A 23,508-nucleotide genomic window follows, 5' to 3' on the forward strand; every position below is an offset into this window, starting at 1 on the left:
ATCCTTGCAAAAAGCTATGGCCTATGGGATTCATTAACTGCTAGGCTCTCAAGCAACTGAACACTACTTAAATCTCCTCCTTCCTAGAATGCAAAAACTATAAACAGGGTGGCTGCTCAGAGGACTATTATTCCTTCTTGCCACAGTCACATATTCTTGGGAGATTCAGATGTATAAACTTGATAATAAACAAGTGTAATACCTAGTTATTTCAAGGCAATATACTATTTTATGAGCTTTACCCAGAGTCTCCATTATAAATCACTCTCATCATCTTACCTTTTTCAAGCATTTCACCATCATTTTGCTTTTTTTCCTCTTCCAGGTCCATTGGTTTTTCCAGGGCTGCTTTCTCTTCCTTTTCTTCTTGCTCTAGTACTCCTTTTGTTTGTGGTATACATATGTCGGTTTTTTTATACCCTGTATCTTTATATTTTTTCTGTGGTAGTTAACATAAGTTATTTTTACTAAAGGCAGAGTGCTATTTTGAAAGTTTTTTTGCAATAATTGATAACATACATAATGAACTATCAGTAAAACTTATGAGACATTTAGTTTATTACTTTTAAGAATCACTTGCTTAATTTATAGAACTCTTAAACAACAAGAAGTTTGGGTGAAAAAAGTTGAAGGAAATCCATTTTCTTTACCTTTACTTTTCTTGGCCAACAAAATGAAGTAATTAATGCTAGTGGCACTCCTGCTGTCACAAGATAAATCAACCAAAGCCATGGATGCCCTTCAGCAGCTGCCATTAACTGTTTTAATACACCAGGCTATAGACGAGATAAGCATAAAAATGCAATTCAAATTTTACAAACCTTTACTGGGTAACACAAGATACAAAAAAACTTATTTACTCAGGCATTTTACATTAAGGAGTGATGAACTCGTAAGTAAAAGAAGTTTCATTTTCCCACCTTATACTTTGTAAAGTCTAATTTAATTATTAGCATGCATCACTGAGTGAGACTTGATAGCAGAAGGTATGTTATGACAAAAGTGGAAACTTCTAACATACTGGCAAGAAAAATGGTAATTCTCCTTTTTGGTAAATTTCAGAATAGAACTACCTTTTATGGATGTATTACCTGGTTTATTTGAAGTGATCATTCATCCTGTACTCTGATCATTCATTCTGTACTTTTAAAGAACTTACTAAAAATCATACCTCAGAATTGTTTTCTTTTTTATATAAACACATTTCACACATAAGACCCTCAGTAAGGATATTATTTCTCTTATTAAAATAAAATTTAAAAAATCAAATGTTTTAGTTACAAGAGGTTCAAAACAAGAATCCCTCTTCACCTACTCTTTTGATGGTTTTTCGCTAGTGACCCAAGGAACCAAATGTAAGGTAAGAATTTTTCTTTATAGCAACTGAATTTAATGATACATTTTCTAAGATGCATTGTGTTGAAATATTTAGCCCAACCTTTTCTAAACAGTGTTAAGGTTTCGGGAAAAAACTGGAACAGAATTTAATAATGTTAAACTATAAATTCTTTGTACATTCCTCTAAGTAAAAAATAGTTAAATAAACAGTAATATTTAGATTATCATTGTCACTTAGGTCTTGAACTGGCAAGATGACAAAGATATTAAGTAGTCTTCTTCTATGAACGGTAAATAAGCATTAAATCCCATTAGCAATATTATAATTTAATGAATAAAATGAGGAGTTACATATGCATATATAGCTCATAATGAAGTAACATAAAAAGCAAAATATTCTGTCTACATAAACTTATTCAAACACATTTCCTTGGCATTTACTAGTTACTGCACATTTATTTGCATTTAAAAGAGCCATCTGAATAACCTACAACCAAGACCAAGTATTATTATTCATAGTTATATCACTACTGCTATTGGTCAACACCATACCTTATTAGCATTTGCTATCATTATTTTCCATCTCCAACCATCTGCAGCCCAGTGATCTGCTACTTCCTTTTCCGAACAGATAATAAAATTATCAAAGTAGATATCAGAAGTCATAGACCAAAGCTCTAAACCAAGAGCACTGAAAGAAGTCAGAAGAAATGGATGATCATCTTCGAAATAATCTGGATTAGGAATTTTTCGAGGACTCCAGATTCCCTGGAAGAAAAGTAATTGAAGACATTTTCAAATAAAATAACTTCATTATAAATGCTGCTTAATAAGTAGCTGCTGTTGAATGAAATTCACAATGCTAACTGGAAAAAAGAGAATTTTAACTGATATTAATTCATTAGTAATATGCTGGATATAAAATCTTGTTTCTTTTGCTGTGTACACAATGTTCCCTATGAGTGATACTAACTTTAAATTCTGCAAAAAAAGGAAAAGGGAAAATCCAACATAAACAGAAACGTGAATAAATTTCACAATTTGTCTACTTTGGACAAATTTTTAGATTTAGTAAAGTTATTCATTGCAAAATGTTATTCAAGTTGTCCAAATCAGAAAGATCATTGTATAGCAAAAATGGAGTTACTCCATTTAACAGGTACCCATGACAGATATCATTAATCAGGTATGGTTGAATCTCAGCACAACTACTCAACCTAAAACTTCCATTAGATCTTAAATGATTAAACTGTCAATTAAATCAAATACATTCAACAATATCATTGCTCACTGACTCACTCCACCATCACATGTATGTATTCTGGGCCAGGCACTATGCCAGATGATGGAGACATACATGGTTCCTGTATTACGGAGTTTAAAGTCGAATAAAAGAGACAGACATTAAACAAAAAAATTTACCAAAAGAAACATTTTGTGTTAAATGCTTTTAATAAAAACTACAGTGAGTAATTAGAATATGAAACTGCATATATATAATGTTAGAACGTATCCATAAATAATTACAAAGATAAAACTAGAGGGTTAAGTGGATAACATAGAAACTTTTAATATAAAAAGCTAGATACACTCAAAAGATGTCGATTGATATCAGAAAAAAATCAGGGCTGGGTTCGGTGGCTTACTTCTGTAACCTGAGCACTTTGGGAGGCCGAGGCGGGTGGATCACGGTCAGGAGTTCGAGACCAGCCTGACCAACATGTGAAACCCCGTCTCCACGAAAAATACAAAAGTTAGCCGGCGTGCTGGGGTGTGCCTGTAATCTCAGCTACGTAGGAGGCTGAATCAGGAGAATCGCCTGAGCCCAGGAGGCAGAGGCTGCAGTGAGCCAAGATCACGCCAGGCCAGGTTTTTTTTTTTTTTTTTTTTTTTTTTTTTTTTTTTTTGAGTCTTGCTGTGTCGCCAGGCTGGAGTGCAGTGGCACGATCTCAGCTCACTGCAATCTCCACCTCCAGGGTCCAAGAGATTCCTCTGCCTCAGCCTCCTGAGTAGCTGGGACTATAGGCGTGTGCCACCACATCTGGCTAATTTTTTGTATTTTTAGTGGAGACAGGGTTTCACCATGTTGACCAGGGTGGTCTCCATCTCCTGACCTCGTGATCTGCCTGCCTTGGACTCCCAAAGTGCTGAGATTACAGGCATGAGCCACCGTGCCTGGCCAAAAATCAGAATTTTAATAATACTAAATAATAAGTACATTAATTAAGCACAGGCATTAATGACTAAAATGTACAATATGAGTCTATTTGATCAAAATTCACTTCTTATATTTACTTCTAAAATAGAACTTTATTTCAAAGTGAGCATCAACTGATAATTAGGGAAGAATATAGTATGAAGTGATTTATTTCCCCAGAAAATTAAATAATTGATGCTCTACTTTTAAAATATAAATTAGTTGGGGTCTATTTTCTTTGACATCTTAAAATTAAAAATGAAACTTCCAAAAGTTGACATAGGTAATTAGATATTTAAATAGAAAAGATCACAACATTTTCAACTTCACTAAATAATTGGAACAAGCGGTTGTTACCTGATAGTTAGGATTATCGACCAGTGGAGGTCTCCATACTCCTTTGTATTTTGGGTTATCTATCATGGGAGGTTTCCACTCACCACACCCAATCCGACATGCTGGATTAAGAATCTGAGGTGCCTCCCATTCTCCATCCATGTCTTCATTCCTTAGGATATTAAAACAAAGCAAATACAGTAACCTCAAGTCTCAGATCAGTCATATAAACTAGTAACAAAAATGCATGTAAGAAACATTTGAAATTGACATTTGAAGATGAAGAGTGCTTACCAGTCACCAGGTTTTTCAGCATTAGGATCAGGGATAAATTTTGGTTCATCATCAAGCCAGCCAGCAGGTTTAACAACACTCGAATCTTCTATTTGGGCAGGTTCACTTTCATCCCTTTAAATACAACGTTTTATATTACTAATTATTCAAAAAGTTTAAAAATGCATGTTACAACACTAAGAAGGTACCATAAAATTATTTCCCTCCCTTTTGTTTGTGCCTGTTATTTGTCCTCATCTACCACCCACCTAAATCTTTTGCTAACTTGCCAATTTTTGGTACATATTCCCTGTTGTGCTCTATGCATACATGCACACACGTATACATTCTTTTTTTTAATACAAATGATAGCATTCTATACATAATGTATTAGACCTTGCTTTTGTTACTTAAAAACTCAGTCATTCATCAACAAATATATATTGCATGCTTACTATGTGTCAAGACTGTTCGAGGAGCTCCATTATTATTATTTTTTTCTTGAGGTGGAGTCTTGTTCTTGTTTCCCAGGCTGGAGTGCAATAGTGCGACCTCGGCTCACTGCAACCTCTGCCTTCTGGGTTCAAGCAATTCTCCTGCCTCAGCCTCCAGAGTAGCTGGGATTACAGGCACCTGCCACCATGCCTGGCTAAGTTTTTGTATTTTTAGTAGAGATGGGGTTTCACTATGTTGGTCAGGTTGGTCTTGAACTCCTAACGTCAGGTGATCCACCCACCTCAGCCCCCCAAAGTGCTGGGATTACAGGCGTGAGCCACCATGCCTGGCTGGAGCATATATATATGTATATATATATACATATATACATATATATACACATATATATGTGTATATATGTATACATATATACACATATATATGTATGTATACATATATACATATATATGTATGTATACATATATATACATATATATGTATGTATACATATATATACATATATATGTATGTATACATATATATACATATATATGTATGTATATATATATATGGCTTCATTCTTAACAGTTGCATAGTTTTCTACTTGAGGATACACCATAATTTATTTAGCTTATCTCCTCTTGGAGGACATTTAGTGTTTCCAAAATTTTACTATTATTAAAACAAACAATGCTATAGTGAATGTCCTAGAATATATGCCATTTCTTATCTGTGAAAATATAATTGTTAAGAGTATGGACATTTTAAATTTTGATAGTAACATCCAAATTACTCTCTATAATGGTTACACTCCACTTCCGGTTCTACCAGCAGCAGCATGCAAAAGTACCTATTTTCTCCTGTCCTTGCGAAGAGTGTTACCAAACTTCTTGATTTCTGCCCATGTGGTAGGTGAAAAATGGTATCTCACTGAACTTTGAATGTACATTTAGTAGCATAAGTGATACACAAAAACTATTTTTTCTTAGCTCATTACCTTTATACTAAGAAATTAGCTCTCTGTCAGCTATATGATTGAAAATAATTTTTCCTGGTTCTTGTGTGTTTTTTGAAATAGTTTAGGGAGGTTTTTTTTTGCAATATACAAATCATTTATTTTCATGTAGTTGAACTTATTTTTAAAGGATTCTTGGATTTTATGTCATATTTTCATATTTGGAAAGTTCTTCCCTATTCCAATATAATTTTTAAAACTCTCCTTATTTAATTCTAGCATTCTTATTTTAAAAAGAACACTTAGGCTGGCATGGTGGCTCAAGCTGTAGTCTCAGCACTTTGGGAGGCTGAGGCGGGAGGATCACGAGATCGGGAGTTCGAGACCAGCCTGACCAACATGGTGAAATCCCATCTCTACTAAAAATACAAAAATTAGCCGGGCGTGGTGGTGCATGCCTGTAATCCCACCTACTCATGAGGCTGAGGCAGGAGAATCCCTTGAACCCAGGAGGCAGAGGCTGCAGTGAACTGAGATCACGCCATTGCATTCTAGTCTGGGTGACAGAGCGAGACTCCATCTCAAACAAAAACAAAAACAAAAACAAAACACTTAGTAAATTCTGAAGTATATAAACATAAAGTACTGAACTACTAATACAATTTTCATCATTACAGAAAGATAGAAATTTTAAACAAGAGGCCACTTCATGATTTTCCAAATGAGTTACAAAATAAACAGAAATAATCAACTTTACAAATGTATAGATTTGTGCTTGCCTGATACCAATGTCATCTTGAGTTTCTGAGTGCTCAGAGTAACCAAAAGTTAAAATTTAATGGAGCATTTCTTTTAGTACTTTGTAAAACAAATTCTAACACATTTCAACAATCAGAATGAAGCAGTTATATGTGGTTTCTCTCATTTAAGGGCTAACATACTCTTTTTTTTTTTTTTTTTTTTTTTGAGACAGAATCTCGCTCTGTCACCAGGCTGGAGTGCAGTGGCACGACCTTGGGCTCACCGCAGCCTCTGCCTCCTGGGTTCAAGCAATTCTCCTGCCTCAGCCTCCCGAGTAGCTGGGATTACAGGCACCCGCCGCCATGCCCGCTAATTTTTGTGTTTTTAGTAGAGATGGGGTTTCGCCATGTTGGCCAAGCTGGTTTCGAACTCCTGACCTCAGGTGATCTGCCCACCTCGGACTCTCACACACATACAATAAAGATCAAACTAGGAATGAAAATTAAAGCACTGGTATTTTGATTTATGAAATTTTTTATCCACAACATTGAAAACATAAAAAATAAATATATATTGAAAAATGCAACATAATTATCAATAGAAATAAAAAAATATTACAGGGAGGGAAGTGTAAAATCCATTTTAGAAAATATTTCACCCAAAATACTAAAAATAAGTAGTTCTGATGTTTAAAAAAATAAACTTCATGGGTTGTAAACTTCACTTATATGTTGTTTCATTACCTAGTTATGCCAGATAATGCTTTGCTACCGAATTATTTGCTTACCAGTCTTCTGGTTTGATAGCAGAAGGATCAGGAATTTTTGCTCTTTCATCCCATTCCTCAGGTTTTTTATCATTGGGATCTTCAATTTCTTTGGGAGGTTTGATAGGAGGAACCACATCCTCTAGGAGGCTTCCTTTGTTTACAACTGTTTGATCAACTAACACCTCAAATGTGTCATCTGGATTCATCACTAAGGGATCAATTTAAATAAATTATAGTTATCATTTTGATATACGCTTTAAAGATAATCTTCTAAATAATGTAACTACCCTTAACTCCATGGGTAAAGCTTTTTTCCCAACCAGAAATAGAGGAATAACCAATGTATTGAACTAAAACATTCTAAAATCACTAGATATATTTCCTAAAGATAAAATTTTGTTTTAAACTGCATTTTTTACAATAAAATGCTCCATTACTTCTCAAAGAAAAAATAATACCAAATAGCTCTGTTTTGGGACACATAACGAGTCAGCTTCACTCTTTTATAGTTACAAAATACAAGCTAATCTTTTTCAGCATTTAATTTTTTTGATACCATCTTAAAGTGTTGTAAGTATAACACAAAAAATTAATTTATTCTGTTCTAGTAATATTTTCTCATTATTTCTACAGTTTACTTGGTGTTCCCCAAAATGCCTAGTTTTTTCAATTATTTCATAAAGATATTTATTATATCACATCTGATATTGAAGATGAAATGGGCATTGCCCGAGCAGACAAAATGAATGTTTCTACAACTGCAGCATTTGGGGAAAAAGATTGAAATACTTTAATCTTGGGTGGAGTTGAGACGTGAGAAAGGAAGCCAATAGGGCCATTTCAAAATGTCCTATTAGCTTCCAATATGCTCTGATTTTGATAGTGGGCTGACCAGAGCTCTACAGCCATTATACTTGAGAATGGGAGAAACAACTCCTTATGATGTCCCTCACCCCCATATCTATGCAAATTCCTATTTACTTAAGTATATTAATATATGGCTGCTCAATGCTTCTCCTTTCGAAGTACATGCCACAACCAACACAAGGTAGGACATAACAATAATCACAACTGCCTATAGAATAAAGTCTAAGCTTTTTAGTCTGGCATTAAGGGCCTTTTCCTTTTTATTTTCTAGTTTTCTGTTCTGGCCTCTTCCTTTTTATTTTCTAGTTTTCTGTTCTTACAGCACCACTGTCACAACGTCTAAAATGTCCTTTCACCCTACTGTCTTCGACATTCTATCTGTACTTCAAGAAGAGTTCAAATATAATCTTTCCTAGCTTTGTTCCAAGTCTCTAAGCTGGAAGTAATATTGCTTGTGAACTTTTAGCTGTGCCTCATCTCTCTTTCTTATGTGGTACTTTATTTTCTACCTGTGCTGTCATTATACATGTCCTATTTTCTGAAAAAGATAAGCTCCTTCAGGATGGGGTACACGTTTGTTTTCTTGTAAAGCACTTGCCACGAATATATCAATAGTCAGCAAATATTTTTGAATACATGAATGAATTAAAAGGGTATACCAAGGGTATAAAGATGAGTCTTCCTGTCTGTAAAGAACTTTTTAAGGTCTACATCTGGAGGTTTGGCATGTTTCTCTTCGAAAACTCCAGTTTTGGGATGTTTATGTCTGAAGATAAAATGAAGTTTATAATCTTCTCCGCATTTATCTGGTCCAAACATAATGATATAGGATGTTTTATCATAAAAGTTTTCCTTCAAAGAGAGATGAGTGTTGGCATTAGTCCAGAATCACAGACTATTTAATGCATTTCTGTATTTTATCCAATGGGTAGAGTTTACAAAAATATATTAAATGGTAATTCACCAAAGAGCTAGCTATTTAATACAAGTGACAATAAAGGACATGGAAAAATGACAAATTTTACTTTAATATAGATTTTTTTAAGTACACACTACTTCCTGAAGATGTGGGACAGAAGCGGAAAATACTCTAGCAACACCATAATATGCTTTAACTCTCTATGTAAATCTATATTACTAATATTTTTATTGAGAGAATTAGGCATTAGAGGAAAGCATATTTATGGCCTTAAGACTAAAATTATTACCCATTACTATTATTTAGGAAGATACCAGAAAATGACCCTCTGAGCACAAGATGAAGAGAGATTCATTCAGAAATAAAAACAGACACGAGGACATGAATTTCTCTTTATTTGGCATGGCATAGTGGTTAACAGCATGGGGTATGGAGTCAGATACTGGGGTTCAAATCCTACCACTGCCTCTTAAACTAGTTGTGTGTCACCCTGAGTCAATTTTTTTAAAGCTCTCTGCACCTCCATTTCATCACCTCTGAAGTATGGAGATGATAATAGTACCTACCTTATAAGAGTTCTCTAAGGATTAAGTGAATTAATCAGATAAAGTGCTTATAGAAATACTTGGCATTAGATTTTTTTGTCATCCTACCTTCAAGTGTTCATCTAAAACAAGAGCTTCAACATATACTACAATGGCCTCTCCTTCACTTGATCCTAATAATAATGAGTAGTACATGAAAAAGTCTCCCATCTACATTTCATAGCTTATGTACAGCTAAGTGTTCTGAAAAATATACCCCTGATGTCTCATCTATCGTATTTCTGTTATATGCAGAAAGTCTGAAACAGCCTTTTACAGGAGAAGGCTATAAGAAATATCCCCAACTTTCCAATGGTCCTAATACAACCTCTTAGAAGTATAAACCTATTTCATCATGAAAAGTTTTTAAAATTAGTTACTTTCTGTGGGTTGCTAACCCCTTTTAATTTGGTTCTTTGGCCATTTTGTTTCACTGCTTTGCTTTGTTATACTTCTCTAAACAAACTTAAGAGTCTTATTCTGTAACGAAAATAACTCTAAGCTATATTTCAAAAGAACTTATAAGTATCACGTAGTTTTTGTCCTACAGACATGGTAAACTTTTTCATGTTGTTAAAGATTATAAAATTGATGCAAAATTGATGCCTTCAAGTAACACAGCTTTATATAAAACTTGAAGGCGAATTGTAAGAGCTATGTAAATTCACATTGAAAAAAGATATCTACAATTCTTTTCAATTTCAGTTGAAGACAAAATTTTCAGTTTTATCAATTGTTCCTTAAAAATACTTATTAACTTTAATAAGGTTTTCTTAAATATTAAAATATCATACCAGAATCAAATCATCAGTGTCTGCTAGGAGTTTAATGTATGCACCTCCACAATCAATACCATCTTGAAAATTTACTTCATATCTGAATAAAGGGAAAAAGAACCGTACTACTGATAAGTAAAAATTACTAATTGCTCTTTAAAATGTAATCTTATTATTCTCAATTCATGTAAGTATAAATTTTTTTCCATTATCAGAAAGCTCATATAAAGCATATCTACAACCTATAGGAAATAAGCAGAAACGCTTTTCTACTACTCTAAAACAAGACACATCATTAAAATATTAAAAATAGAATGATTACAATCAACTGCAGACAAACCAATCAATTTGTTTAATTTTTTTTCCATCAAAACTGATAAATTAAGCATCAGATACTGTGACTAAAACTACAACAGGAAATTTCAAATTCTGATAAGGTAGGCACTATACTTACACTTTATAAACTAAAAAAAAACAAAGGCCGTAAGAACCACAGCTACAGCAAGATTTCTACAAAATTGCTAATGATCTTAGATACCTAGAGTTCATTACACCTTACCATGTTAAATAAGTTGTACATTTAATTAAATAGCTCCAGCAAAGAGATTCATAATCTCAGTCAATAAGCTGGATTTCAGACCTAAACAGCCAGGAGATATGGGAAATTTTCACTGTTTAGTATAACAGCTAAAATAATGAACATGAGAGTCTCTTATGAATTTACAACACAGTGTAATTCTCAGCAAAGTTTTTTTTCTTTATTGGTAACTTTAAAAGGAAATAGCCTTGCTATGGCAATGAGGCATAGACTTACGAGATTTTTTGTTGTTAAATTAATGAATTATATGTGACAAAAATCAACGAGGAAATGGCTGTCAAACAGTAAAAACAAAAAAGGTTATGATTTCATTAAATGAATTAAAACAAAAAGACATGAAAACTAGAGAAATAACCAGAAATAATGATCATTTTAATAAAGGACTATAGTTGTAAATGTTTCTGAAGAAATTTAGTGACAAGAAGGTAAAACATGATAGCGTACAAAATTTTAACAGTTTGAACTCAATTGGTGTACATATTTTGTATTAAAAAAAGAGGAAACAAAATTTTAAGTATCTCTGATTTGAAAGGGGTGATTTTCTCCTATACTTTTTACTATGCTTTATTTCTTAAGCTATCTATAACAGTGGCCACAAGCATGTACTTTAAAGTCAAAATGACCTGAGAGTTATTCTTGATTCTGCCACTTACTCTAGTGACTCCTTGGGTAACGGCAAGTCATTTAAGCTCTAAGTCTCTATTTGCTCATCTATAATATGCAGACATGGCCCATACGTACACATCAAAGGATTGTTATGATGATTAAAGGATATCATGCCCAATGAGGGGCAAATACATGCTCAAAATGCTTCTATGATAATCAGAAGGAAGGTATTCTTTTGTTCTTTTTCGTTTTTTAAATAGAGGACAGTTTGTTTTCCTCAAAGTCTTATCTTTATTTTAAGCAATAGCTGACAAAATTTTGTTTTTCATGGAATTTAAGTATTTGAAGACTATAAGTAGAACACGTGGTGCATGATATGACTTAAAGGTCACTGTTTTTAGGAAAAAAATTAAAAAGATTTTGCTTTATAATAGATTATCTCAGGACAGAGCATTCTGTAAAAAGGTAAGAATTGGAAAAAACAATTTTGTACAGTGGCTGCATAAATGTGAACATAGTTTCATTGTTCCATTATGCCTAGATTCAATCACTTTGTCCATTTCTTATACTGCAAACTTTGAGTTTTCAAATAATTAACTTTTACCTAGTATAAATGATTCACAATGGATTAGAGGATCAACAAAATGTTTATCATACAGCTTGACTACTGCTAAACTTCCAGTCATAGGAAAACCAAGGACATATGCAGAGTATATGGTAACCTTAATTTCTTTAGAGTATCATTTCTCAAATTGTTCCATGAAATAGCAATTATTGTTAGATGGGAAAATAAACTTATGTGATCAAATGTGTTTGTGAAACACAGTAGTAATGCTGAAAACAGGTTTTCATATGTAGAACTTCTCAGTCTTTAATGAGCTAACATACTTCCTTTTTTAATTTTATTTTTATTTATTTATTTATTTATTTATTTTGAGACAGTCTCACTCTGTTGCCCAGTTGCCCAGGCTGGAGTGCAGTGGCATGATCTCGGCTCACTGCAAGCCCTGCCTCCCGGGTTCACGCCATTCTCCTGCCTCAGCCTCCCGAGTAGCTGGGGCTACAGGCACCTGCCACCACATCCGGCTAATTTTTTGTATTTTTAGTAGAGACAGGGTTTCACCATGTTAGACAGGATGGTCTTGATCTCCTGACCTCGTGATCCACCCACCTTGGCCTCCCAAAGTGCTGGGATTACAGGTGTGAACCACTGCGCCAGGCCTTTACTTCCTATGTTTTGAGTCAGGATATTCTTCATCTTCAATTATATTCATATATATTAACATGTATACAATTTGGGAAAAGCAGCTTTATAGTAAAGTTATATTGTAAATCAGCATTTATAGCATTGAATATAAATCTCTTCATTTTATTTACCCCATTTCATTTTATCAATATTAAGAGGAGACAAACATTCACTCTCCTTTGAATTGTTTTTAAACATATGAAAGACTGCTATTCAATTCTTGGTCCTCTTCTTTCTTTCTTTCTTTCTTTCTTTCTTTCTTTCTTTCTTTCTTTCTTTCTTTCTTTCTTTCCTTCTTTTTCTTTGAGGCAAGATCTCATTCTGTCACCCAGGCTGCAATGCACTGGTGTGACCTTGGCTCACTGCAGCCTCGACTTCCTGGGCTTAGGTGATCCTCCCACCTCAGCCTCCAGAGTAGCTGGGACTACAGTCGGGCACCACCATGCCTGGCTAATTTTTAAAATTTCTTTGTAGAGTCGGGGTTTCGCCATGTTGCCCAGGTTAGTCTTGAACTCCTGGGTTCAAGCTGTCTGCCCACCTAGGCCTCCCAAAGTGCTGGGATTACACACATGAGGCATGAGGCACCATGCCAGGCACGGTGGGGAGGTGGAGAGGTTGAAAGAAAGGATTATCTATGAGAAGGTGACCTTTAAAAGGGGTCCCTGCTTGAAAGACACTGGTATTCATAAACATTTATTTTTGAAATAAATTTTCTGCCTTTGAATCTTATCACTGGTTTAATAGCAATATTTATTATTCTGTTCTGAATATATTAAGTTTAATATTTTGATAACAAGTAATTTTAAGGGTAAAACAAAAATGGTGATTTTTACTATGCATTATATAGTTTATGACAGCAGAATTGTATATATTACAGTATATATCACATAATTTTTAAATTTTTTTAAGAGAGCCAAACAATTTATTCCTCATTTAGTCAATATAAGCACTCACACCAAAGGAAATATACTGCTTAATAGCCCACATACAACTCCTTGAAATAAACAAATATAAATATTAGTACTAGGCCATAAGAATGGTTGATCTTTGTATAATTTTATCATTTACCTGCTTTTTATTGAAAGGATGGGTATGTTTGTGTATATATGCACATTTGTGTTTTAACTAAGTGAAACGAAAAAGGAAGATCTAGATTTTCACATCCATTTTCAAAATACAAGCTATATTCAGAAGCCAAAGCTAATACAAAATTCAGAAAAAGTATTCAAAAACATAGCAACACTTACTGAACTATCAAGGGTTTATCAGCAAAAATGAACGGTTTTGCTAATACAGCAGATATCGCATGATGCTTTGCTCTAGATTTTAATACCAGTCCTCTGTCACCAGGTACCTGGTTTTCTTTCAACTCTTCAATTTCCCATCTTCCTAAAAAATAAAGCAAAGCAAATTAAACTAAAACAGAAAACATTGACCTAAGAATTATTTATCAGCAGTTGTGAACAATAATTTTTATCCAGGAAGGCTGACTTGGGGAAAATAAAAATTTTAAATCAGGAAATATCTTCAACTATATATGTATGCCTGCTCATTTATCTCTTTTTTTCTATCAAAGAATGATTTCATCTTCTTAACTAAAGTTGTGAAAACTAATAGCAAACACTATAGTGTCTAAGTCACTCTTAAAGCTGAATTAGTTTGGTTTTTCTATGAAAGAGTTTTTAATCAATGAAATTATAAAATGTGGTTTGTCTCAATAGGGTATGTCAATATTGTATTTTTAAAATGACATATTTGAAACTGCATATGACACATAACACAAAATGAGTAGTCTATTTATTTTGAAATGCACAATACTCATCAGCTACTTTTCTTACTTGCAGCAGTTATTGTAAAGATTTAAAGTTCATTTTGAAAACTGCATGCTTAATTCACACAAACCCTTCTCAGGCTACACTAATCAGCTCTCAGAACTTTTGGCCAGGAAGGCAGCAAAGCACTGCATAAGTGCTAAGCTACAACAAGGCAAAACTGAGTTAGGCCTTCTCTGGGTTACAGTTTTCCATGTTAAGATCAGGACATTCCTGAAATTAGATTATGGGCCACATACAATGCAAAGCTAGGTGGGCTACCTATAGCCCAAAAGTTATATGTTAGACTTTACTCCTTTACTGGTTTTAGAATAGAAAATCAACTTATATTAATTTGTGTAAAATCTTCTGTTTTGAAAATGATAGGTATTGCCTATTCCAAGAAAATTCAATTCGACAAAACTGGCTATTTTCCAGTATTGTGTCAACTCAAAATATTCATTAATGAGCACCTTTGAATCACAAATGCTCTTATATCATTTTTTTTTCTTTCTAAGAAAAATAATGCAAGAACCAGACACAGTCTTATAAATCAAAGAGTGGTAATTTTTGGACTGTAATTGTACATACATTTTTAGACCTTTAAAAATGTGTGTGTTTTTATTAAGTTTCCAAGTTTCTTTTCTTTCTCCCCCTAATTTGGTCATATTATATTTTTTTGAAAAAGATTAATGTACTTGGTTTTCTTTCTCTCACACTGATGGTGAATTGTATTATCACTAACTTGTAGTTTGCCTCTCGCCCCCTATAAAGGTCTTATTTTAAGAAGTAACAACTTTATCTGGAAGTCCTAGCCAGTGCAATCTGGCAAGAGAAAGAAATAAAGGACATACAAATTGGAAACGAGGAAGTCAAGCTATCACTGTTTGCTAATGATATGATTGCATACCTAGAAAACCCTAAAGACTCATCCAATAGACTACTAGAGTTGAAAAATCAATTCAATAAAAGTCTCAGCTTACAAAATCAATGTACACAAATCAGTAGTACTGCTACATAGCAACAACGACCAAACTGAAAATCAAATCAAGAACTCAATGACTTTTACAATGGCTGCAAAAAAAAAAAACAAAAACCCTAGGAATATTCTTAACAGAGGTGAAAGATTTATCTATACAAGGAGAACTACAAAACACTGCTGAAAAAAATCATAGATGACACAAACAAATGGAAACACATCCCATGCTCATGGATTGGAAGAATCAATATCATGAAAATGATCATAGCACCCAAAGCCATCTACAGATTCAATGTGATTCCTGTCAAAATACCAAGAACGTTTTTCACAGAATTAGGAAAAAAAATCCAAAAGTTCATATGGAACCAAAAAAGAGCCTGAATAGCCAAAGTAATCCTAAGCAAAAAGAACAAATCTGGAGACATCACATTACCTGACTTCAAATTATACAGGGCCATATTATCAAAACAGCATGGTAATGGTCTCAGGTAGACACACAGACCACTGGAATAGAATAAAGAACCAGAAGTAAAGCAAAATACTTACAACTAACTGATCTTTGACCAAGCATACAAAAATATAAATTAGGGAAAGGACACCCTATTTAATAAATGGTACTGAGAAAACTGGCAAGCCACATATAGAAGAATGAAACTGGATCCTTACTTGTCACCTTATACAAAAATCAACTCAAGATGGATTAAAGACTTAAACCTAAGATCTGAAACCATGAAAATTCTAGAAGATAACACCAGAAAAACTCTTCTAGACACTGGCTTAGGCAAAGAATTCATGACCAAGAACCCAAAAGCAAATGCAACAAAAACAAAAATAAATAAATGGGACCTAATTAAACTAAAAAGCTTCTGCACAGCAAAAGAAATAATCATCAGAGTAAACAGATAACCCACAGTGTGGGAGAAAATATTAATAACCTATGAATCTGACAAAGGACTAGTATCCAGAATCAAGAGACTCAAACAAATCAGCAAGAAAAAAATTAATCCCATCAGAAAGTAGGCAAATGACATAAATAGACATTTCTCAAAAGAAGATATAGAAATGGCCAACGAACATGCTTAGAAAATGCTCAACATCACTAATCATCAAGGAAATGCAAATTAAAACCACAATGAGATACTACGTTACCCCTGTCAGAATGGCCATTATTAAAAAGTCAAAAAACAATTGGCATGGATGTGGTGAAAAGGGAACATTTATACACTGCTGGTGCAATGTAAATTAATACAGCCTCTATGGAAAACAGCATGGAGGTTTATTAAAAAACTGAAAGTAGATCTACTGTTTGATCCAGAAATCCCACTACTGCTTTTTCTGTGCATATGGTGGTGTCCTTTTTGGAGTTGATAAGCATATATATACACACACACACACACACACATATATATATATACACACACATATATGTGTATATGTATATATATTTGTGTATATATGTATATATGTGTATATATATACACAGGGGATTTGCTGGGATGGCGAACACCATGCAAAGGAAGACATGCAGGTATGATCTTTATCTTACACTAAACAGAAACTATGAAAAGGAAGCAGACAGCTGACATCCAACATGCTATCTGTTTTGCTGTTGTGATGTAACTGCTTATCAGAGTCTGAGTGCAGGGCCACATGTTTATGAGTATGAGGTCCTCTGAGAAAGAAGAAATTATCACTATCAGTCACTGTGAGAAGAGGCTGATCTTGCTTCAGCATATAACAATCAAGGAGGCTGGTTTTTAGACCACAAAGAAGAAAATATTTGGTCATACTCTAGGGTAGTCCTATTAGGGAAGACAATATGACCCCTGCCTATAGGACATTTCTTTCTAGAGCTAAGGTTGAAGATAATCCTATTAGACACCCTATGATAATGGATATAGACCTGGAGATGAGGATTCCAGAAGCAGCCACATATCTTGTAGCTCTCATTAGCTATCCTCTGCTTTTTACTTGCTAGGAGAATCTTACCATAAATTATAATTTGATCTAGGTGTGTCTATGCTTGAGATGAAACCATAGAGACAGCAGTAGCCTGGGAAATACTGCTTCAGGAAATGCAAAAGACTAACAGCTGTAGAGTGAAAATTCAACTGTTCAGTTAGAAAACTAGATTAACTGGCTTAAGAGTGAGATTTTCAGAAATAGCGAAGGGTTTTTCAGAAATATTGAAGAGGGACAAGACAAAAGACTGAACATTTTATTGTGAGGCAGGGTGGGGGACTCCAGCCAACAAAATCTAACAAAAATCTAATCTCAAAGGTTAGTGAACTCCAGGCCATACTGGTTATATCTAATACTTAAATAATATTTTACCATCGTATATTGAAATTTCCTCATCCATGTCATCTTTCTTTGCTTTTGATAAGACCCATCTGTAAATAAAGTTGAACATACATATATGTCATTAACAATAAAATCAGCAATTTATAGATATAAGGCATACAGAAACACAATAAAAGATCACCCAATACAGTCACTTTTCATTCAACAATAAATTCATACTTAGATGCTAAATAAGGATGCCTACACATAATCCTGAAGGGCTAGAGTTAAACCGAATTTGGAATCTATAATTTACTAGCTGTATGATCACAGGTAAGGTATGAGAAACCTCGGTTTCTCCACCTGTAAATTGGGGATTAAATATGGTAATTATCTACTTTTTTAAGGACATCTGACACATAATAATCATTTTAATATTAACTTTTGTTTTTTCCATTATTTAGAGTAGAGCAGTACTCATATTTGTCATCTGAACTTAAGAGTGTTAATCTGTCCTAGAGAATAAAGAAATGTTATAAATTTCATCTTTGCATTTGGAATTAGTATATTTTCTTTGAATAAATAACTATTCAAATTAAACATTCTATCAATTACAAAAATATACTAAGTACTGATTTACACTGTCAATTAAACTACTTTAAAATTTTTTGTAGATCTGTAGTAGAGATAATTTTCATAGGCCAAAACCTAATAACTTCAAAAAAACTAATAAATCAAAGAAAACATTCTCTTGAATGAATACTCACCCAGCCAACCTTCCACTATCAAAAGTTTCTGCAAAATATACTTCTCCTATAGGTTGAGGTGTCTTATATTTAATCTAGGAAAGAGATTTTCCAAGTCTAAAGTTACTCATTTTCACAAATATTTCAATTAAATAATCTTCCTAGTGAAGAACATAGTATGTAATGCACATACAGGTAATACAGATATGAGGTGACAAACTCAAATAGGATACAAAACTTTGTATCCTAGTAATGATAAGGTACAAGAAAATATAACAAATACCATGATGACAAAAATACTGTACGTACAAACAGTGGATACACTGACCCCTTCTAACACAGAAGGAACAAAGGGACTCTGACAAGTGACAATATTTATGGATAAAACTCTTTGGGAGCAAAGGAAACTGCATAATGAAAAGCATGTAAGATGTAGAGCTTAGTAAGCACATAGGCTTTTAAAATTAACTCTTAAGTTTTACTGTTAGGTACCCTAAAAGATAATAATATAATTTTCCAAGATTAGGAACCCAGAGAGTGAAAAGATTCTATGGAGATAGCATTGCAAAGCAATTATCAACAAAGCGTTGTTTCAAGTGCCTTTGAAGTGTTAGCTGTTAGGGTGGCAATAATGATGATGGTGGCAGTGGTATTGCTGATGATATAGTGGCTCCTTTAATTCTTATAATATTTCTGTGGGGGAAGTGTCATTAGTAACCACTTTATATATGATGAAACTGGGACAGACAAAGTAACTTGCTTACTGCTGTCCAGTTAGATAATTGTAGAACTTACATATAAAGCCAAGACTGGCTCCAAAACTCATACATTTTTACTACATGATACAGAATTTACCAACAAAATAATTTAAAAGAGTAAAGACTGATAAACTATCAAAAGATAATTTAAACTGAGGATGAATAAATAAAAATTTGCCTAAAGTAACAGGTTAGTCTGGATCCTCTCAGAATCAGCCTGTTGTGATTGTATCTGTATGATTAGTGAGATTAGATTGTATCTGTATGATTAGTGAGATTTCTTCCAGAAGGCTTTAGGGAAAAGGGTGCAGAAATACTTTTTCTATTTTCACTGTCCCTATCCTACCCTGATAGCAAAACACTTCCTGTCTGTTTAAGGGAGGGAAATCAGTAATTACACAAAATTCCACGTAATTACTGACAGGGTCAAGATTCAGCTACCAAAATTGCCAATCTTCTATGAAGTTTACTGAATTACAACTTTACTCTTCTCTATATTTTTATAGATTGACAAAACGGGCAGTGGTGTCACAAGAGGCTTCCCTCTGATAGGCCACCCCTAAAATCAGTTTATTTTGCCCTTTATTTATACTTCACCCTATGTAGATTACTCATGCTATAAAATTAGAAGCATCAAAAATCATTCTTTCCCACTTCCTATCATATTCTCAAAGTATCACCAAATAAATCTAGTGGTAGTTACCTGTCAATTTCTTTGAAGTATTAATATTAACCTTCAAAGACCCTGTAGTAACTGTATCCAAGTCAGTAATTATTAGTACTCGGAGTACTTACTTTCTGCAGATTATAGAAATAGGCTTTTAAAAAAATTGTCCTTACAGAGCTTCAATTTAACAGGGGAAACATACTAGTCACCTTAAACAATGAAACAACACATTTGCAAATGAAAAATTCTTAATAAGAGGAAATGAAGTAAAGAAGTCTGTAACAACTATATATTATTCCCTTAGGCCCTTCAAACAGTAGCTGGCAGAATACAATTAATGCTTTCTCACCATCAAAAATATTTCTGATTATCACAAGGTTAGATATGAATATTCCTCAATGTAAAAGCTCTTATGTATCATCAAGGTATACAAAAATCCCTGCAATTTCTCAGACTCCTGTTAATCACTACTTCAAAATATACGTTTTAACAATGCTGAGAGAAACACGAGTCAGGTTTACTAAATGCCCACCCCTCACCCTCACTTCCTTTTCTAATTCATCCTCCTTCTTAGCATTTTCTTTTCTCAGAGAAATAAAGACAAATACTTTACTTCTCAAAGAATCGCAAATTATATAGCCTTTTATTTGAAAAGATCTAGCAATGTCAAAAGTATGAATAAAAACCTTACTATTAGCTTAGTTCTCTTTAATCAGTGACAAACTCCTGTTTTGATAGTAAAAACCTCCCCCATATTTATTTGTTTAAGAAACTGTGCTAGATGCCATGAACAAATTTCTGAATTACATGGGCACTCTAAAAAATAAAGTAATAAGATACTTAGAAAAAAAATCAATGTTTTTCTATCTATCTCTAAAATGAAGATTATTTGAACTGAAATGAATCACCAGAGGTCAATCACTTCATTGTACTATGTAAAGGAATAATTTATAACTCATTTCTCAATAACCATACCTCTGAGGAAAGTTCACCTTCATTAACATCAATTTCTTCTGAATTTTCTTCAAAGTCTTCCGTCTTAACATCATCATCCATAAATTCTGCATTAATTGAGATGAACAGAAGACCCAAACATAGCCAAAAGGCTTGGAAACGCATATTGATTATCTGTGAAATTAAAAGTAATTAGTGAAAATAAAACAAAGTTGTGAGAATCAGTGTTAAGTATATGCAGAAATAAATAATTTCTCCATAATAGCTCCTTTATTCTAGGATGGCTTTTAAAACAAATCACTGACAAAATTATTTAAATTGTGCTTTGAGCAAGTGAAAATACAAACTTCAAATCTTGTAGGAAACAGATTCTACAGCTGCAGGCCTTCATCCAAAAACAAAGAGCCAATGGCACAAAATCTAAAGATAAAGATGATAGTAGTTATCAAACACAAATAATATGTAGACCTTTTTAAAAGTATCATGATTCCTAAATGTTCGCTGAAATTGTTTTTATTATAATGTTGCTTAAGTGTATATAAACATAAAAATGGAAATTTTATAATTATAAAACCAAAATACATTTATATATAAATGCTGAGAAAATATACAAAAAATTTTTTATCACAAATTTAATGTGGTAGTGTTTTACTAAAATCAAACAGTCAAAAGATCAAACAAATATAGGGCTTATTGTAATCAGGTAGACTGCTATGGAGAAAGTTATTTTGCATATATAATTCCTATAATTCCACAATTACATAATTACTTATATATTTATGGACAAAGACAAAAATGATGGGTGCTGTCATTAACTAGGATTTGATCTCTCTAAATCACAAAAGAGGTATAACTGGGATAGGAAGTAAATGTAAAGGGATCAATTTGACACAATGAAATAGGCTTATTTCCTTAATTTCCTAGTTATTGGCACAGAAATTTGTATATCTGCAAATTGCTTGTTAACTGTGAACTCTAAAAGCTTCATTATTCTAAAAGTCTAAGGGCGTTCCATGTTACATAGTAAAAGGCACTTTGCTTGACTGGCTATTAATCATTTTTGAGCAAAATAAAAACACATAAAATAATACTAGTAATAATGAACATTAATATAACTTTAGACCCATATCCTCTCTTTCAAATGAATGTACACTTTAGGTTCCAAATAATTAATTTGTTGAAAAAAATACATTCTAAGTGCTTTGTTTGAGCTCTGGTGTACTGGGCTGCCAAGAAAGAGTTAAGAGGAAGCCAAGCAGGTAGTGCTCTATCTGGAACTCTACCCTTAACTCAACCAGAGCACCCCAGTTTTATTTGTATTCTATATTATAGTTTTTCCTGACTTTTCCTTAGAAATAGTTGCCAATGCTTCAGAAAAAAGTTCAGAAAACACTTTATCTTGAAAGTTTGTTTCTTCTTTAAAATTCAATGATCTTATATTTACATCAAAGAACTAGCTAATTTAATCTTTGCAGCCCAGGACATGAATAGCATAGGTACTATTCCCAATCGACAAAACAAAAACAGAGATTTTTAAAGAACTGCAATTGGTTAGAAGGCATTCTGTAGACAATGCAGTTCTATTGTTTTTATTTGTTCTTTTTTTTAAAAAAAATCAGAAATACAGACTTAATACTTTCTGCGTAATGCTGCAGTATCCTATCATTCTTCAATGCTGCACCAGCTGACAATTGAGAATTAGATCATGAAGTTCACAGTATTGAAATCTGTCTCATAATGGTGCCAACATGTTATTAAGTTCCAAACAAAACTATGAGGTTTGTCACATCTCATTTCTTAGAGAGAGGTATGCTATTGACAAGTCTGTACTGAAACTCTGAGAGGCCAGATGCTGGGGTAATACTACAAGAAAATGAAGTAGTTAATTTATGCATTTAAAATTGTTTTAAATCACGTGGTAAAGCATATTCTCATTGTTGTACAACTAATTTCCAAAACTTTCTTCATGCTCTAAAACTAAAACGCTATACACTTTTAACAACTCCCCACTACCCTTCCCTCCAGCCCCTGGAAACCATCTTTCTAATATCTATCTCTATGATTTTGACTACTCTAGGTACTGCATATAAGTGGAATCATACAGTATTGGTCTTTCTGTAACTGGCTTATTTTACTTAGCATAATGCCCTCAAGCTTCATTCATGTTGTAGCATGTATCAAATTTCCTTCCTTTTTAAAGCTGGACAGTATTCCATTGTGTGTATACACCACATTTTGTTTATACATTCATCTGTTGCTTCCACCTGTTGGCTGTTGTGAATTATCCTACAATGAATATGGGTATACAAATAACTCTTTGAGACCTTGTTTTCAATTCTTTTGAGTATATACCCATAAGTTGAATTGCTTGGTCATATGATAATTCTATTTTTTTTGAATCCTCTTACTGTTTTCCACAGTGGCTTTACCATTTTACATTCCCACCAACAAGGCACAAGGCTTCCAATTTCTACACATCCTTGCCAACATTTGTTCAAAATTATGTTTTTTTAAATAGTAGTCATTGTAATAGGTCCTAATATGGCGTAGTATCATATTGTGGTTTGATCTGCATTTCCCTGATGATTAGTGATACTGAGTATCTTTTCATGTGCTTGTTGGCTATTTATACGTCTTCAAGGGAAACATGTCTATTCAAGTCCTTTGCCT

At 33.4% G+C, this 23,508-nt stretch overlaps 1 protein-coding gene across 2 annotated transcripts in view; it reads right to left on the reverse strand.

The window, feature by feature from the left end:
• Positions 1 to 23,508, reverse strand: part of CLGN (calmegin) — a 32,933-nt gene that overhangs the window by 3,181 nt on the left and 6,244 nt on the right. For both annotated transcript variants that reach the window (XM_031010067.3, XM_031010068.3), the window contains 12 exons: positions 20,860 to 21,012; positions 18,481 to 18,554; positions 17,765 to 17,823; positions 13,888 to 14,029; positions 10,209 to 10,290; positions 8,571 to 8,763; positions 7,063 to 7,252; positions 4,166 to 4,279; positions 3,893 to 4,043; positions 1,891 to 2,106; positions 651 to 776; positions 280 to 439 (listed from right to left, as the gene is read on the reverse strand). In XM_031010067.3, coding sequence (XP_030865927.2) covers positions 280 to 439; positions 651 to 776; positions 1,891 to 2,106; positions 3,893 to 4,043; positions 4,166 to 4,279; positions 7,063 to 7,252; positions 8,571 to 8,763; positions 10,209 to 10,290; positions 13,888 to 14,029; positions 17,765 to 17,823; positions 18,481 to 18,554; positions 20,860 to 21,003 — 1,651 coding nt within the window. In that variant the 5' untranslated portion in view covers positions 21,004 to 21,012. The remainder of the gene's footprint in view (positions 1 to 279; positions 440 to 650; positions 777 to 1,890; positions 2,107 to 3,892; positions 4,044 to 4,165; positions 4,280 to 7,062; positions 7,253 to 8,570; positions 8,764 to 10,208; positions 10,291 to 13,887; positions 14,030 to 17,764; positions 17,824 to 18,480; positions 18,555 to 20,859; positions 21,013 to 23,508) is intronic.

The sequence above is a fragment of the Gorilla gorilla genome, chromosome 3, assembly GCF_029281585.2.
Source record: "Gorilla gorilla gorilla isolate KB3781 chromosome 3, NHGRI_mGorGor1-v2.1_pri, whole genome shotgun sequence".
NCBI lineage: Eukaryota > Metazoa > Chordata > Mammalia > Primates > Hominidae > Gorilla > Gorilla gorilla.